Below are 17,791 nucleotides of genomic sequence, written 5' to 3'. Positions count from 1 at the left end.
AGCTTTTCAGGAAGCTTACTCCAGGTCCCAGCCACAAAATTCCTCCTGGCCCCTGGCAGGCAGCCTTTTCCACCAGGGCCCCAGAGAGGAGAGGAGAGGCTGAAGAAAGCCATAAGCTTCTTGTCACAAAGATTGGACTGAGAAGGCCAACGGACTACCGCAGCCCCTTGAGTAAGGGAAAGAGGAAGGGAACTGACATTATAGCAAAAGGAGTGCAGGCTAGACACTTAGAAGAACTTCCCTCAGCACAGAAGCAAGTCTTGCAGGGAGAGAGTGGCCTTTAGGCTGTGCAGATAAGCTACCTTGACAATAAGGAAGACTTTTTTTTTTTTTCGTTATTAGAATGGGTTTGGAAAAAATGACCTTTCCAAATTCCAGGTCTCCCAGGCGAGGGGGTGGGAAAGCAGCACACTCCCGATGTCCTCTCCGAGGGAATAGGCGCCCTGCCAGAGGGGTGGAAAAGGCAGGGTCCCCATTCCCTGGCCATCATCCTCTCTCTTCGTCCACAACAGAGTTACTCAGCCCCCGCACCTTGCCCCCTTGGGGCTGGAAAGCGAGCGTCCCAGGTTCCCAGGCTGCGGGCCGGCAGGGGAGGAGTTAACTCCGGAGGTAACCGGCTGGGCTCACTGTACCTGCCGCCGCTCCCGCCGCCGCCGCCGCCGCCGCCGCCGCAGCCAGTGGGAGGGACGAGGAAGCGGGAGCCGCCTGGGCGCCAGGAGCACTCCAGTCTGGCGGGGCGCTGCGCGGGGAGCGGGCGGCCCGGGCTCGGCTTGACTAGGGGCGTCCGCCAGGGGGCGTGCCGCGACGGGGCGGGAGGGGCCGTCTGGCCTGGGGAATTAGCACCGGGGACGGGCGCGCGCGCGGGTCCCCAGCACATCTGGGCGAGAGCGGCGCAGCTGGAACCGAGGGGGGCGCCGAGCGCATATCTGGAGCGGCGGAACCACAGCGCAGCTGGGGCCCTTCGAGGCCCTCGGGGAGCACATCTGGGACCTCGGGAGCCGCGCAGCGCGCAGCTGGACCAGTGCAGGGAGGCGGTGGCTATACTGCTGGACCGAAGGGGGCGGGGTCGGTCCTGGAAGATTGGCAAAGGGAAGGGCCGCGAGCCACCGGAGCCTAAAGGAGCAGAGGTGAAAAGGGGGCCCCGGACCCCGAAAGGAAAAGAGGCGAGAAAAGGGACGAGAGCAGAGAAGGACGATGCAACTGACTCGCTGCTGCTTCGTGTTCCTAGTGCAGGGCAGCCTCTATCTGGTGAGTGGTCTGCAGGGAGCCGGGCGCAGGGGCGCGGGCCCGGAGGATTGGGGGAGAGCACGGCAAGCTTCCGTGCCCAGAAACTTTCTCCCTCCCCTCGTCATCCTAGGGCTGAAGAGGGAGACCGGAGGCCGGGGGAGAGGGCGGGTCTGAGGCCGGAGACTGGACAGGAAGGGTTAATAGGGGCGGGGAGAGGGTGCTTGGCTGGCCCACCCACTCCGCTGCTGGTGGCGGGAGGTGCGACCTGCGCTGGGGAGAAGACTGGGAGCCGGGTCGCCAAGGGTTACCTGACCCTTGCCCGGGGCCTGGGACGCGTGGAAGGGAGGTGGGTTGTGGAGATGGTGACCTGCCGGGTGAGGGGGGCGTGGACCTTTCAGCTGCCCTCGTGGACCCGGAGGGCCCCGGCACTGGGTCCCCCAGCACGCGGAGCTGGCCCCGCGTCCCTCGCTCCCGCCTTCTCTCCCGTTCCCTCCCTCCCCGCCTGTTGTTTTCCTCTCTTCTCCCGGCTGCGCGCAGCCCGAGCCCCACAGGACCTGGGCTGGCGGCTCCCGCCCCGGGCGCTCGCAGCAGCTGAGCAGAGCGCCCCGAGCCCGCTCCCCGAGCGCTCGCTGGTGGCTTTCCGGCGGCCAGGACGCCGGGGCACCCTACCCCCCACCCCAACCTAGGGCTTAACTCCCCTCTGGCCCAAAGCCCCCCCGCCCCATTATCCTGTCATGGAGAAGCGAGGGCCCGGCCCCCCGTCTGGATCTGCACCTTATCTTTAAACAATATTCCCGTTTGCCTTCACCCCTAGTTCAGTGTTCAGGAACCTTCTCTTCTCACATCCCCACCGACTGCCCTTTTTTATCTCCCAGCCATGCAGCTGGGGCCCCTAGGGACAAGTGCACACAGGTCTGGAACCCTGAGCCCATCCCCAGGAGCCTCCCCCTCCTGGCTGTCCCTCTACTCCACCCCATCCTTGGGGCCTGGAGTGTGATGGGCATGGCCACGGCGCACATCTGCTGGCATGACCATAGCCAGAACAGGGGGCATGAGGACCCAAAGCTCCTTTGGAGCCCTCCAGACCCCAGCCCCTCGGACATTCTCCCACCCTCATCCCAGGGTGACCGACAGATCCAGATGCTGCCCGCTCGGAGTTGGTGCCCCTGGTGCTGGTAACACAGACACACAGGGTGATGACTCTCTTTCAAAAGCTGAGCAGACACACAGCGAGTGCCTCAGGAAACCTTGTCAACTCCCTGAAGCCCTCCAGAGCCATGGGTGTTTGAGCTGGGTCAAGCCAGCCTGAGGCCCTTCCCACAGTTCCTCCAGGAAGCTTCCAGAGGTGTGGCCTGTGGCGGTAGCTGACCCAGCAGAGGCAGGGGGAGCCTCAGCAAGGTATTTCACAGGATTCTGTGTGGACATGGGGCTTGGCTAAAACCCCTTTAAAAGAATACATCTGGCCTGGGAATGTGTGGTGTAATGGGAGGGCTGACTTGGTCCCTCTGTGACCTTAGCCTTATAGTGATGTAACCTCTGAGACCTGGTGTCCTCACCTGCAAAATGGGAATAATAAGAACCACCTGATAATGCAAGTCAAGTCTCGGCATGTCATCATCAATGTTCCCCAGAGTGCTGTTTGGCTTTCCACACCCTCAGCCATCCTGGGTGTGGAATCCACTTCAGGTCTCCCCGTAGTCCTCCTGCCAAAACCTAAATTGCGTTTGTACTTGAGAGAGAATCTCACCCGGTTCGCTTAGTCCACTGTCTGTGGATTCCCTTTGCATCTGAGGGTAGAAACTAACCTAGGGTAGGGTGCTATTTCTACCACCAGACTAGGAAGTCTATAAGGTGGTAATTGTACCTCTCCTGTCCAACCGGGGGCCCTCCCAGGATGGACATGGAGCTCCCCTATCTGACTCAGGGCTTCTTGAGGGCAGAGACTGTGCCTCCCCAATCAGCCTGGGAATTTCACAGAGGCAAGGACTCTACCGCTCTTACCAGATTGGGGCTCTCTCAGCTCAGGGATGATGCTTCTACCATTGGATGGAGGTTCTCCCAAGATCAGAAGCTGTGCCTCCCCCATTAGACTGGGGACTCCCCGGGGTTAGGAACCAGGTGCCTCTAGTGCAGCCATCCACTGGAGAGAATTCTTGACCATCCTTACAGACTTTGAACGGAGGCAGGACAGTGGGGAGAGGAGGTGGGGATGACCTCGTCAGAACATGAGATGGGACCATGAAACGAGCCAGAGTATATGCCCGATCCCCAACATAAGCTGGCAACGTGCAGAGGCTCCTCACTGCCAAGTCAGAGTGGAAGGGTCAGGGACAGCAATGATGCTGGTGATGAGGAGCATGGAGCAAATACTTGGGTCCTCTGGGGACAGGGCTCTCACTCTCCTCCCAACTCTTTCCATAGGTCATCTGTGGCCGGGATGATGGTCCCCCCAGCTCGGAAGACGCCGAGCACGATGACCATGAGAGCCAGCCCCGGCCCCGGGTTCCTCGGAAGCGGGGCCACATCTCACCTAAGTCTCGCCCCATGGCCAACTCTACCCTCCTAGGGCTGCTGGCTCCACCTGGGGAGGCATGGGGCGTCCTTGGGCAGCCCCCCAATCGCCCAGTCCATAGCCCCCCACCCTCAGCCAAAGTGAAGAAGATCTTTGGCTGGGGAGACTTCTACTCCAACATCAAGACAGTAGCCCTGAACCTGCTTGTCACGGGGAAGATCGTGGACCATGGCAACGGGACCTTCAGCGTCTACTTCCGACACAATGCCACAGGCCAGGGCAACATCTCCATCAGCCTTGTGCCCCCTAGCAAGGCTGTGGAGTTCCACCAGGAGCAGCAGATCTTCATCGAAGCCAAGGCCTCCAAGATCTTCAACTGCCGAATGGAGTGGGAGAAGGTGGAACGGGGCCGCCGGACCTCGCTCTGCACCCATGACCCAGCCAAGACCTGCTCCCGAGACCACTCCCAAAGCTCAGCCACCTGGAGCTGCTCCCAGCCCTTCAAAGTCGTCTGTGTCTACATCGCCTTCTACAGCACAGACTACCGGCTGGTGCAGAAGGTGTGCCCAGATTACAACTACCATAGTGATACCCCCTACTACCCTTCCGGATGACCCTGGGGAGGCCACAGAGGCCAGGCCAGGGCTGGAGGACAGGCCTGCCCAGGGAGAGAGCCATCTGTGTGGACACTGGGCAGGGAGGGGGGTGGAGAAGAGGAGATGCCAAGTGGAGCCAGGGCCAAGTCTTAGGCGGAGGGGAAGGGGTCCCATATGCTGGTCCCAACCTGAGGTTCTGGAGCGCTTAGAGCACAGAAGCAGCCTTCCGGGGCTTTCCACACTGAGAGACAAGAAGATGCTAGTTCCAGGAAGCCCCTGGGACAGGAAGAACATTGTAACCCCCAGCTAGTCATGGAGAAGAGCCTAAAACCTTGGCTACCTCCCTGCCACACTGAGAAAGGACAGCAACAAGAAGAGGGAGCACTTCATCAGTGTGGACTCTAAGGGGACAACTAAGAATGGCTGAGACTGGGATTACTGAGAGTCAGGGGTAGGGTGGGGGCAGGAAGAATTCTCTGGCCCAGTCCAGTGGACAGTCCTAAGCCCCTTGTCTTGATCTAGCACAGCATGAGGCTAACGTGGTGACTCTTGGGATCTTTGATGTCTGAACAAATAGAACATCTGCCTCTGGCCACACCACTCCTCTCCAAAATTCCCTCTTCTGCCAGCTCTCCCCACTCCCACCCAGCCTGTTGCTGAGGGGACACCAGTCCTTGAGCTGAGACAGAGGGCAATCGTGGTCCTCCCAGCAACAGAGGCCACAGGTGGAAGCCCATGGGGGTGCCATGTGTCCCTCCCTGACCCCACCTCCTGCTGGCTCCTCTAGGGGCTTCCTTGTCCCAGACAGTGGTCCCTCGATGGTCAACCTTGCCCATCAGACTGGGCTACAGCCTCCTCTCTCCCCGTGGGGCCCTTAGCAGCTTGGGTGAGATGGACTGTGGGAAGGTACTGGATCTGTTTTGTAGTATCTGTCTGTGGGCAGGGGGAGGGGAGGGGAGGTCTTGTGACATTGCCTTGGTTGTTGACTTCCGTTTGCAAAATCTTGTTCTTGGAGTAGGGAATAAAGCTTTCCCGGGGCCTTAGAGTCCGAGTTGTCCAGGAGAAAGGGCCCTCCCATGCATTCCCAGTGCAGGCAACATTTCTCAGAGGCAGCGGGTCCTGGAGACCAGAGCCGCAGGGTCTCAACAGATGTAGGAGCTGTGCTCACTGAAGGCTTCAGGCTCCCTCTCCAGCCCCCTTCCCAGGCTATGAGATCCAGCCCTGGAAAAGCCGCGTGAACACAGTTTGGCACTGGTAGGTGGCATCTGCAAGAGCAGCTCCAGGAGGAAGAGCTAGCAGGAGGAATGGGCCAATTAAGGGTGTTCCTTGTTGCCCTCCATGAACTGCCCTCTGGGTAGGCCTTGCAGTGGGCAGTGGCCAGAGATGGGGGCAGGGAGTGTCCTAGCTCTGTCATTATTTTGCTATGTGGCCTTGGGCCAGTCCATTCTCTTTGGGTCTCTCTTAGTTTCTTCCTCTATGAAATGAGGGGCTTGCCTAGTCCGGAAAACCCATTGCCATAGAGTCAATTCCAACTCATAGTGTCCCTATAGGACAGAGTATAACCTCCCCCATAGGGTTTCTAAGGCCGTTATCTTTACTCTTTCTCCTGCAGAGTGGCTGGTAAATTCAAACCGTCAACCTTTCGGTTAGCAGCTGAGCATTTAACCACTGTGCTACCAGGACCCCTCTTTGCTTAGTCCCGAAACCAACCCATTGCTAACGAGTCAATTCCAACTCACAGCGACCCTACAGTCCTAGTCCAGTGATTCTCAAATGTGAGTGTGCATCAGAATCACCTAGAGGCTGTGTTGAAACACACGTTGCTGGTCCCACCCCAGGGTCTCTGATTCAGTAGGTCTGGGCATGGGCCTAAGAATTTGCATTTCTAATGAGTCTCAGGAGGATACTGATGCTGCTGGCCCAGGGACCACACTCAGATGACCGCTCCATTCCATTCTGGCTCTGGCTCACTAGGAGAAGAGACCCTGCCCATGCTCTCTCCCAGTTGTAATTTCCATCTGCTCCTCCCTGGGGTGCCTCCTGGGCAAGGGAGCTTTCTGAGAACCAAGGTATTAGGGTTTTCATCTGACAACACGCTAGTGAACGAACAGGTCAGGGTCGGGTAGGGACAGAAAGGGGCTTGGGAGCAGCTAGTTCCTTCCCCAGCTGAGAGGAGAGGGGCCTCAGGATGGATGACTCCTGTCGGTGGCACCTGGCCCGGGCATTAGCTGGGCCTTTTGGGGCTCAGCAAGGGGAAGGCTGAAGCCCCACCATCAAGATCAAAGTCCCTTTGCTGAAGGTTGTTCTAGGTCTGCTCTTTTGGGAGGGCAGCACCCAGGTCTCCTGGATCCCTGTTGGCTGGGTAGCCACAGTGAGGAATGTCCTAGCATGATGATAAGGTGGTCTCGCCAGCCCCAGCCCATCAGTACTCAGTGCAGGCCTGTTCCCCCTCACACACTGCAGAGCAGAGACGAGGCCTTAGATGCCAGCTTGCTGAAGCCCCACATTGTATGAAGTGCCCCAGGAAAGGCAGGGGGCTTGAGCTCACCTCCTATTCCAGCTGCTCTCCCCTGCACAATGCTTCCTGGGGCTCTCTCCTGAGCAGACATTTAGGACACGCACCTCCCTCCATGCCACTCTCTCCCTGCCCATCGCAGGGACGAGCGCTTCAAACTCAGAGAGGTCTGGGGGCTTGGACCATGCCATGGTGCTTCGGGCTGCTGGAATCTGCAGTTTCTTCCCACCTGCGGCCACCCACTGGAGCTCAGCACCTCCCACAGCCCTCTGGGCACTGGAGGAAGAGAAGGATCAGCAGGGCTGGTGGCCCTAGACTCCTGCCCGGTGTGTCCTGGTTGAATTGTCATCGCGACCTGGAGGGACACTCTGACCCACCCGCACCCGCCTTTGTCTTCCCATGGAGAGCCAGACGCTGCCGACAGCTGGATGGCCAGGACTTCCTGGCAGAGAGTTCTGTCTGAGCAGGGGGTGGGTCCATTTTAATAACTTCATTTCACCCACACACACGCTCTGCAGCTCAGCTCTCCTTTTCTGCCTTCCTTAGTAACTTCTCGGCTAGGATCTGGCGAACAGATTTCCTCCCAAAGCTTAATTCCTTGGAATAGCGCTCTCGTCCCTGCTATTCTTGCCATTACCAGGTATTTCCTGTGCCCCTTGGTCCTTACAAGTGTAAGGGATCTATCCAACTACCTCTGGCTAGGAGGATGCCACCCCCTACTGCCCTTGGTAAGCAATTTCTATGGCATTCCTTGGGGGTCCCCAGTCACCACATAGTGCTTTTGCTCCTCTGACCTTCCACGCTTGTTATTCAAGCACTACAGGGGAGATTTCTCTGGAAGAAGCCTGTCTTCTCCCCCAGAAAGAAGGTCTAGCTTACCCTCGCCCTACCCCTGCAGCCTCCCTGGCCATTGCCTTTTAGGGCAATCTGGAGTCTCCTCAGACTGTTTATTCACCAGGTTCTGGTCCCGTGGTCCAGCTCCTTCAGCCACTCAATCTAGCTGGGGAGCTGCCCATCAGACTGGGGAGCCCCTGAGGCCAGGGCCTGTGCCTCCCTCATTGGATTGGAGTCTCCCTGAGGGCAAGAGCTGTAATATGGAGGAAGGGGAATGCGTGTTGTTTTCTAAGAGTCAGAACACCTGGAGGCTGCCTCTGCCCTTCAGCTTTGCACGAAGGCGCTGCCTTGGCCTCAGCGTTCCTGTCTCTAATGGGGTGACACTTCCTAGCAGTCTGTGCTGCTAATAAGAGGGAATAAATGGTAGGCCAACTGGCAGCAATGCTGAGTCTTCTTATTAAAGCTTAAGGCAAAAGTGAATGGTGTCTGGGTTCCTTCTCCCCGCCCCCTCCCATCCTCCTTCCTCGGGATGAGCAAGCGGGAACTGAGTCACCCCTTCCCCCTCCTTAGCAGGATGCTGGTGACCTTGCATGTGGCAGGCTCTGTGGAGAGGCCCATTGCTCAGAGCTACACATGGTGGGTGGGTGGGGAGGAAAGCCAGGGAAGGGTGTTGATGAAGGTGGAGGTAGCTGAAGGTCACGGGGTGCCCAGCGGCCTGGGCCATTGAGTGGGCATGTGTAGGGGGTGTGTGGAGGACACTCGGAACTGGTTGCTCTGTGTTGGAAAGCAATCCAATGTCATGACTGGGAGTGGGAGGGAGAGAGAAATGTTACTTCCGCAGATACTGAGTCCTGTGGTGCTGCCAGGAGAACCGGGGACTGGGGTGACGGGCAGGAAGAGGTACCACCGGCCCCACCAGGCAGAACAAAGATGGGGTGGGGGCGGCACCTACCGATTGTGACAAAGTCCTGGAGTGGCAGCTGCCACCATTGTCAAGGCACAAATGGCAGAGGGGACGTGGTGCCCACCACTTGGGTAGATTCTGATTCTGCAGGGGACCCTGTTTCCTGTAAGGTTGCCAGGCCCCAAGGCTGGCCTGATAATATTACAAGTGAAGGACGCCTAGTTAAGGGCTTCCAGGTGGTCTCAAGGGACAAGCTGGCACCTCCTGAACCACAGAGGCTGCCAATGCTGGCAATGTGGGTGTGGCAGGAAGCTATACCTGGGTCTCAATCCTGGGTCTGTCGCTTATTAGCTGGGTGGCCTTGGACAAATAACATAATCTCCCAGAGCCTCTTTATATGCAAAACTAGGGATCTACATACCGGGGAGCACCGTTGGGAAAAATTAAATGAGTTGCTTACAAGTGTTACTTCCTCTTTTCTTTGTTTTTGGAGATGAGATTATGGTCATTTCGACCCTGCTCCTGGTGTGGATAGGTGAAAGGCTGGGGGTACGAATCCTGAGTTTGTGTCCTGGTTCTGCCTCATGATAATCAAAGATGTAGTGAAACCCATGTGAAATTGTGCACTACAGATTATTAAGTAAACACAAGTAAGCCCCTGCATTCCTTGCTTCCTGGTTAATCCACCCCTGGATTGCTGGAGTTCTAGCTGCCGTCTTAGACCAGGCAGACAAGACCTACAGTATAGAGGTGGCAGAGTGGTAGGCTGGAAGAAGTCTTGGTCCCTGAAAATTTTGCGGGATAGGAAGTCTACCTTCAGACTCTCATGTGAGAGAAAATAAAAAATTTATATCTTATTTAAGCCACTATGCTTTGGGTCTCCATTTCTTGCAGTTACATCTAATTCTGATTCAATGGGTTTATTTGAGCACCTTGCTTCTGTGGACCTTAGTTTCCTCATCTGTAGAACTGAGACGATGCTTGCCACACACCAGAGGGGTTTTATAGACTCACAGGCAAGAACAAACTGGGAAGAGCTCTGATCTCTTCCCCTCTCCAGCATGAGGCACACAGCCCCCATTTTTAGGTGGAACAAGTTGCTGCTGCATTGCAGGGAGCCCTCGAGGGGCTCTAACCCATCTAAAAGGCCTCCAAGTCCCCAAATTCAGCCGCCACATGTCTGAGTCCCCATCCACATTCTGATATTGGTGACACACAATCCTCGTTAAGGGCCTGACTGCTCCCAGCCAGATGGGATCCTAATTTAATTAAAACCCTTTAATTACCTGTAACAACACAGCTTTGGAAGTCCAAGGCAGAAGGGGGCCTGTGATGGCAAGAGGATGTTGACGGGGCAGAGCGGTGGTCGCCCCTTCATCACTCAGGGAGCCCAGGGTTGCGAGGGGCTTCTCCCACCCTGGTAAGCACCAGCTGCATTGGACGGCCAATGCAGTCCATGCTCCTGGCTTGGCCTATGGGGTACAACCAAGTGGCTGAGTGGGGCAAACCAGGCCCCTGGCTGCGGAGTACCAGGCTTTCTAACTGAAGTTGTCAATCAATGTTGGTTTTATGCTTACACTGAGACCAGCCTGCTCAAGGCCAGGTCTGAGCCCTTCTGAGACGCTGGCCCTGCCCAGGACACTCAGGGTAGGAGCAGGCATGGCTCTGATTTCTCACGGGTTAGCCTGGCTTAAGAAATGGGGTTCCTCTGCATCTGCCCGAGGAAAGCTGTCCCCTATGAACAGGGTCCTTCCTCAAAGAGTCACTCACCTGGGCATGGGGAGGCAAAAGGGAGTGACTTAGGTGGGCTGCAGAGGGCCATGTGGTTTCTTGGGGACTAGTGAGGAGGGACTTCTATGGTGCTAGGTCTCAACTAGCTCTTCCCTGTGAAGGCAGAGGGAAGGACCCCAGGCTAGGCCAGAGCCTGCCAAGGCCCTGCAAGGGCAGGCTCGGCAACCAGACTCTGTAAGCTGGGCTTTTTTTTTTTTTTTTTAATAGTACTTTAGATGAAGGTTTACAGAACAAATAGTTTCTCATTAAACAGTATAATATTGTTTTATGACAATGGTTAACAACCCCATGACATGTCAACACTGTCCCTTCTCAACCTTGGGTTCCCTATTACCAGCTTTCCTGTCCCCTCCTGCCTTCCAGTCCTTGTCCCTGGACTGCTGTGCCTTATTAGTCTCGTTTTGTTTTATGGGGCTGTCTAATCTTTGGCTGAACGGTGAACCTCGGGAGTGACTTCATTACTGAGCTAAAAGGGTGTCCGGGGGCCACACTCTCAGGGTTTCTCCAGTCTCTGTCAGGCCAGTAAGTCTGTTTTTTTTCTTTGAGTAAAGAATTTTGAGTAAGAATTTTGTTCTACATTTTTCTCCGGCTCTGTCCAGGACCCTCTGTTGTGATAAGCTGGGCTATTTTTAAGCCTTGTGGACATCCTGCACTAATACCCCTTCTGTTCTCCCTTCGTACTTATTCATTCAACAAATATTGTTTAACAAAGCCTCAAAAAGTTGCAGCTGGTCTCCACTCTGCCAAGAGATCCAGGGGAAGAGGTTTTGGTTCACATTTGAGCCACAGCATTAGAAGATATGTTCCACTGGGGCCAATGTGATGTCAGTGGCTGGGATTGAAGCAAGAAACCCTAAGAGGAAGGAGAAACCCAAGAGAGGAGAGTTGGAGCCACGAGACCCAACACACAAAATTCAGAAGATTCTCCTTCTAGACTAACGAAATTGCAAACAGCAGGTGTCTACCGGCTCAGACTTGAGACTTCTTGAGGGCAGGGGTTATGTGCCTCCCCTCCCCCTGTCCAGTTAGCCTGGAGTCTTCCCAAAGGCTGGACAGTGACTCCTCTGAGGTGTATTTAATGGAACTACCTGAACCCAGGTGTCCTGGCACATGAAACTCCATGGGAGGTCATCCCTGATATGCCTCATTGGATGGTGCACTGAGGCATGATCACAGCTTTTATTTTGCCAGCTTGGGAGAGGAAGTGACAACAGGAAGACAAGCTGCTGCACCATTAGCACTCCAACATTCCCAGGTACTCCTGGCTAGAAGAGAGTAGGGCAGGGAGGGCAAAGGCGGATGATGGAAGCATGCCAGTGTCAGCTCACCCCTCTTCCCACCTGTTCCTGACATTGTATGTTGTCTTCTCTAGAAAGGTCCGAGATGCAAGTTAACTCCTGGGGTACAGAGAGGAGCAGGGAATTGCCCTGTCACTCAGAGTTGTAGCAAAAGCCAAGGTTTCTCTTTCCATTGTACCAGCCTCTCTTACCCCAGATCTCCATGGCTTGGACAGTGCCCCATCTTGGAAAGAACGGACTGGTCAGTCCTAGGGAGCCACCTCGGGGTCATAGCAAGGCCATGCCCCAGCTAACATGTTTGAGAAGACTTGGGTCTGAGTCTTTTTTGCATGTGATCTTCATCTAGTGACCTTACCTCTCTGAGTCTTGATGGTAGGTATTTCTTCCCCCACTTGCTCACATGGTTACTGTGAGGATCAACCTGGCTCTGTATTACAGGCACCATGCCACGTCAGTGTAGATTACCGTCTAGATCCTGACTGGCCCTCCCACTCCCCACTGGGGTTCACGGGTACCCCAGAGTTGTGGGCTCCAGGACCTCACCGGAAGAGGAAGGGGGCTGGTTTCTCTTTTTTCTTTACTGGGCAGCCATGTAGTGCAGTGGTTGAGAGCATGGGCTCTGGAGCCAGGATGCCTGGATTCAAATCTTTGCTCTGTCACTTCCTAATTACATGACCTTGGGCAAGTTTTTCCATCTGTAAGATGGGGCTGATCTCCACCTCTCAGAGGGTTGCTGTGAGGCTTTAAGTTGGAGCATGTAAAGCGCTTGGAACAATGTTTGGCACAGAGTCAGTGCTCAAGGTTAGCTGCTATGAAGGAAGTTCCATAGTGTGACCCTCCTTGATCCTGGTCAAGCTTCGGTGGGAGGTAGGGAGAAGAATGGTCATGGGCTCCATCATTTCTTGCTGCAGGGAGAATGTGCAGGAAAAACCCCAGAGGGAAGTCACAAGTCTGTCCTGGTCTACAAAAGATGGCACTTATAAAAAAGACGCTACTTTGGTCTTCCTCAATTCTGGTTAAAAACAAGGTCCCTGGGAGGTGCAAACAGTTTGTGTTCGACTACTAACCTATAGGTTGGTGGTTTGAACCCACCCAGTGGCTCTGTGGGAGAAAAGGCCTGGCAATCTGCTTCTGTAAATATTATAGCCAAGAAACCCTATGGAGCAGTTCTACTCTAACACAAGCAGTCTCCGTGAGTTGGCATCAACTGGATAGCAAGGATTTTGTTTTTGGTTTTGGTTAAGAAACAGGGCATTGGTTGCATTCCTACTGCCCCTTGGGCCCACAGTCCCACTTCTACAGGCCCTCCAGCAGCTCCTGGTGCATACCGGGGTTTTATCTGTGTACTTGCCTCTGGGACATCTATATATAAGCATAATATAAGGCTCAGAGAAAGCAGTGGCCAAAGGGTCTTTACTTAGAAATACACAAGAGTCAAACATCCAGAGAGCAGTCAGCCACATGTACTCCCCAGGCTGAGACGGGGTGCCCCCCTGTCTCACCTAGCCCAGAATCCTGATGCCATTGCCCCATCCCCACCATGCACTGATCTCAAACCCGGCTCTCTGCTCTCCTCACCCGACTTCATCACCTCCACCCGATGATCACAGCTTCTCATCAGTTTGCATGGCCCCATGATCCCTTGTGAACTCGGTGAGACATGCCTGTCTTGGGTTCATGTCTGGATCGTGTCTGTTCCGTCACATGGTGAGCACCCGGAGGACCGGACCTAGAGTGACCATTTCTTCCACACCTTAAGAGGGCCTAAGAGCCTAGGGTGTACACATGGGCTGGTTGGTAAGTCCTGTTGACTCACGAATGAATGCTGAACTCAATTTCTATCGTGGGAGTCTTTCACAGGAACGGGAGAAAGGGAAGGGGAAGAGCCACAGGGAAAGAGGCAGCTAAGCCCTGCCAGGCTGCGTCTGCAGTAGAGGAGAACGGTCCTGGTTTGGGTCAGTGAGGGTGGGGAGGGGTACGAGATTGTGGAGAGGTATATAAATGCCCCATTTACCAGTCTTGGCAGCTCCCAGGCCTGGGGGGGGCTGCCGCCACTCAGTTAGGCTCTGCCATCTGCCACATCTCAGCAGAGATCAGAACTGGAGGGCTCGTTGTAGGCAGGGTTTTGTTTTGTTTTTTTTTTAAATGCAGCAGGATCAGGCTCAAGATGTCACTCTAGTGAGTGCAAATGGAGATGGGGAAGAAAATGTCTAGGAAAACAGGGGAGAAATAAATGGAAGTTTCTATGCTCCAGAAGGACAGAAGAGGGAGGCAGAAAGGAAAGAAAAAAGAAGAGAAGCAAAAGAAAGACAGTGCAGAGAAGATGGGCTGTGATTTAGCAGGTAGCATCCATCTTTCCCTGGCTCCTCGTTAGACAGCAACAGCCCAAAAAACAGAGCTCCTTGGTCCCAGACTACTTACTTCCTCTCCCCAATCCCTATTCCCACATCTGCAAACTGAGGCACTTCTGCCCTGCCCCTTACCTTCCACTCTGGGATGCCTGATGTCAAGCACTCCTAGTTTTTGGAGATTCTGACGATTACAGTGATGACCATAACTGAAGACTGAAAGAGTTATTTCCAGGTGACTGATTCCATGCAGGCTGGGTCCTTCCTGGGACCTCTGTGGGCTCTCCCTCTTCTACACATTACAACAGGTGAGAGCTCGTGGAAACTCAGAGTCCTGCAGGATTCCACATAGCTGGTCCACTGAGATGCCTTTTCAAGATTTAATCCTGCTTCAGAAGATCCCCACACCCCGAAAGGTACCCATTTCAGTGTCTCACCATAGATTCATATTCCATCCCAAGGAATCCTAAAAGGAAATGAACTCAAAGGCCACATATGGCTGAGGTTAGAAACAATAATTACATAGCAATAACATTAGCAGCAGTTTGCCTTTCTGGAACTTTTCACTCAATGCTAGGCACCATGTTAAGTATCTGACATGTATTTTCTCATTAATCTCTCATGAGAACCCTATGAGATACATCCACAGATGAGAAAACCAAGGCTTACACAGGCGAGTACTTTGGCCAGGATCATGAGTGGTGGAGGAAGATCAGAGCCAGGCTCTTTGAACACCAACTTGGCTGGACCATCAGCGCTGCTGGCACACTTACCAACTCCTCCCCAACAACTAGTTCAGATCAAGCCTCCAGGCCCCTACCCTTTCCCTGGAGTTCTCAGTCATTGACCGAATTTCCTACCTGAAACTGAAAAACATATAAGTCACCAGATACAAACTTTGCTCAACTTCCCACCTCCAGACAAACACATCCATTGTTTCTGCAGGACTCTCCTCATACCCAGATAGAGGAGTTGTCCCTTCTCTTCCTGTCTAAGGCCCGCTCTGCCCCAGTTCTGGGTCCCCGTTCCGTCTCCCCTCTCCCCAGCACTCTCAGAACCTCACGGTATGGTATAGACTAACTCCCTTACTAGATCTTGATCTTTAACCTCTTCCTTTCTACTGGATCTTTCCCAGCAGCTTTAAATAGACTCATGTCTCTTTCATCCTATGTTGCTGTTAGCTGCCATCAAGCCAGCCCGATTCACGGTGACCCCATGCACAACACAACAAAACGCTTCCCTGTCCTGCCCCATCCCCATGACCATTTGTGATCCATAGGGTTTTCATTGGCTGGTTTTCAGAAGTAGATTGCCAGACCTTTCTTCCTAGTCTGTATGGGTCTGGAAGCTCCACTGAAACCTGCTCAGCATCATAGCAACACGTAAGCCTCCAATGGCAAAAAGATGGTGGTTGTGCTTGAGGTGCATTAGCCAGGAATCCAATTGGGTCTCCCTCATGGAGGGCAAGAATTCTACCACTGAATCACCACCACGCCCCACCCCCCCAGCACAATTCTTCTCTGACACACATGGGGTCACCAAGAGTCAGAGTTGACTAGCCAGCAACTGGTTCTTTCATTCTACAGAAAAAAAAAAAAACACCTCCCTCTACTCAATTTCCTCCTCCAATTATTACTACCCTAACGCCATCCTTCTCTACAGCCTCAAAACTTTGCCTGTACTCCCTGCCTCCATTTCCTCACCTCCCACCCACTCCTTACTTTAATCCGATGGGTCCCTCCCCTGAAATGGCTGGCCCTGGCTACAGTCACTAATGACTTCCATGTTGCCAGCTCCAATGGGAATTCATTCTTTCTCTTACTTGACAACATTTGACACTTTTAACTACAGGTAGTCCCCGTGTTATGTAAAACCCGTAGTAGTTACAAACCAAAACGTAAAGCCTATTATATTAAAAATTCGAGGTACATACAATGGTTCGTAATTAACAAACTGGCAGTACATTGCGAAGCACATCAAAACGTTATTGATGTATTACTATGTTAAAGATGTTTTAATGTATCTGGAAGTGTTTCTTTAATTTTTTTATGCATAGAAAGGTACACTATATATACTAAGACAAACATTTGACTGCCATTAGACACAAACCGTACCTAACTGTTGCGATTTACATACAAATTCCACATAAAGACAGACTTAGGAACGGAAACTCACTCGTAATCTGGGGACTGCCTATACTCCCTCCTCAAAACTTTACCTTGGTTCTCTTGGCTTCATTTTTTTCTTCTTATATATCTCTGGCTACTTTTTCTCCTTTGTGGCTCACCTCCCTTTACTGGTCTTCCCAACCTCTCCTTTAAGCTCTAGGCTCATAAATTCAACACCTGATAACTCCGTTTGTAATTCTCAAGGCATCTCATAAGCAATAGGTCCAAAATGAATTTAATTTTCCTCAAACCTGTTTATCTTCCCAATGATCTCTACTTTGGTGAACCCATCCTAGTCACGCAACTCAGAAACCTCGTCCTTACTCTATCCAAATCCATCATTAAGTTCTGTTAAATTTGCCCCCTAAATCTCTCAAATATATCTGCTCTTCTCCAGCTCTGCCACCTCCCTAGTTCAAGTTCCATCATCTCTTGTCTTCTTCCACTCTGAATTCCAATGTGTTCCTCTCCTCCATAGCCTAGCCAAAGATCTTATTAAAATGTAAATCTTGCCATCCCTCCTATTTAAAACTCTCCAATGGTTTTCCCATTGCTCTAAGTACCTAGGTCCTAAAATGTGACCTACAAGGGCCCTGCCAGATCAGGCTTCTAACTTGCTCTCACACCTCCACACTCTCACACCCATTCACACTCCAACCACCCAGCCTTCTCTGGGCTCCTAGAACACACCAAGTGCTCCTGCCTCAGGGCTTCATGTATGCAATTCCCTCCGTGTAGAATACGCTTCCTTGACTTTACCAAAGTGACAACTTCTTTCAGCTCTCACTTCAAAAGCTGTTTTCTTTGGGAAGCCTTTCTGGATCAACCCCCTCGCCCCACCCCCGATAAGATCAAGTCCCCACTTGTAAGCTCTCATGGCACCCTATGTATTTCTTTCAGAGCACTTACCATGGTTTGACGTTATGTATTTGTAGGATATTAAGGATGCTCTTGTCCCATTAGATTTAAGCTCCATGAGGGCAAGGAGCAGTCAGTTTTACTCACTGTGGAATCCTCAGTAACTAGTACAGTCCCTGGTATACTGTATATCGGATGTATAAATGCATTATTGGTAAAGAAAACAGAAAGGGCTATAAAAACTTTCTTAAAAGGCTAAACCAAGGCAGAGGTGGGAGTAGAAAACACTGGGGATTACCCATTGGCATGCTGACCACTCTCAAATGTCCTTCCTCTTTTCTTTTTTTTTAAACTTTTGTTCAGAAGTGATGGGCCAGGGAAGATGCACTATGGGGGCCACAATTCCCTGGAATGACTTAAGATGAGGTTGGATGATGTGCCTATTTTTCATTAGTTTCAATAAAATGTACACTTCCAATACCGGTAAGAGATACAAATAAAAACGTGCTAATTTACCCAGACATGAAAATGTACAATAAGACTACTGATTCATCTTATCGATGTCATACAGAGATCTAAACAGGCAGTTTTTCATTTTGCCATTAAGCTGCGTAAGTACGTTTTAAAGTGCTGTGGGATAACAGGGAACAACGAGATATGTAGATATTGGAAAATAAATTTGAAACCATATCAGGAGTACACTAGAGCTGGCTCACACTGCCTCTCTAGAGTTGACTTAC

The 17,791-nt window shown here is 52.8% G+C and overlaps 1 protein-coding gene across 1 annotated transcript; it reads left to right on the top strand.

Moving 5' to 3' along the window:
- The first annotated feature begins 857 nt into the window (after nucleotides 1-857).
- NXPH3 (neurexophilin 3) lies at nucleotides 858-4,556 on the top strand. Its single transcript, XM_004377959.1, has 2 exons — nucleotides 858-1,248; nucleotides 3,649-4,556. The coding sequence occupies exons 1-2, from the start codon at nucleotides 1,195-1,197 to the stop codon at nucleotides 4,351-4,353; spliced, it is 759 nt and encodes a 252-aa protein (XP_004378016.1). The 5' UTR covers nucleotides 858-1,194; the 3' UTR covers nucleotides 4,354-4,556.
- The last annotated feature ends 13,235 nt before the right edge of the window (nucleotides 4,557-17,791 follow it).

Source organism: Trichechus manatus, unplaced genomic scaffold (genome assembly GCF_000243295.1).
Source record: "Trichechus manatus latirostris isolate Lorelei unplaced genomic scaffold, TriManLat1.0 scaffold00054, whole genome shotgun sequence".
In the NCBI taxonomy this organism is placed as follows: Eukaryota; Metazoa; Chordata; class Mammalia; order Sirenia; family Trichechidae; genus Trichechus; species Trichechus manatus.
Note: the sequence above shows the minus strand (reverse complement) of the source record. Positions and strands in the feature narration are given on the sequence as shown.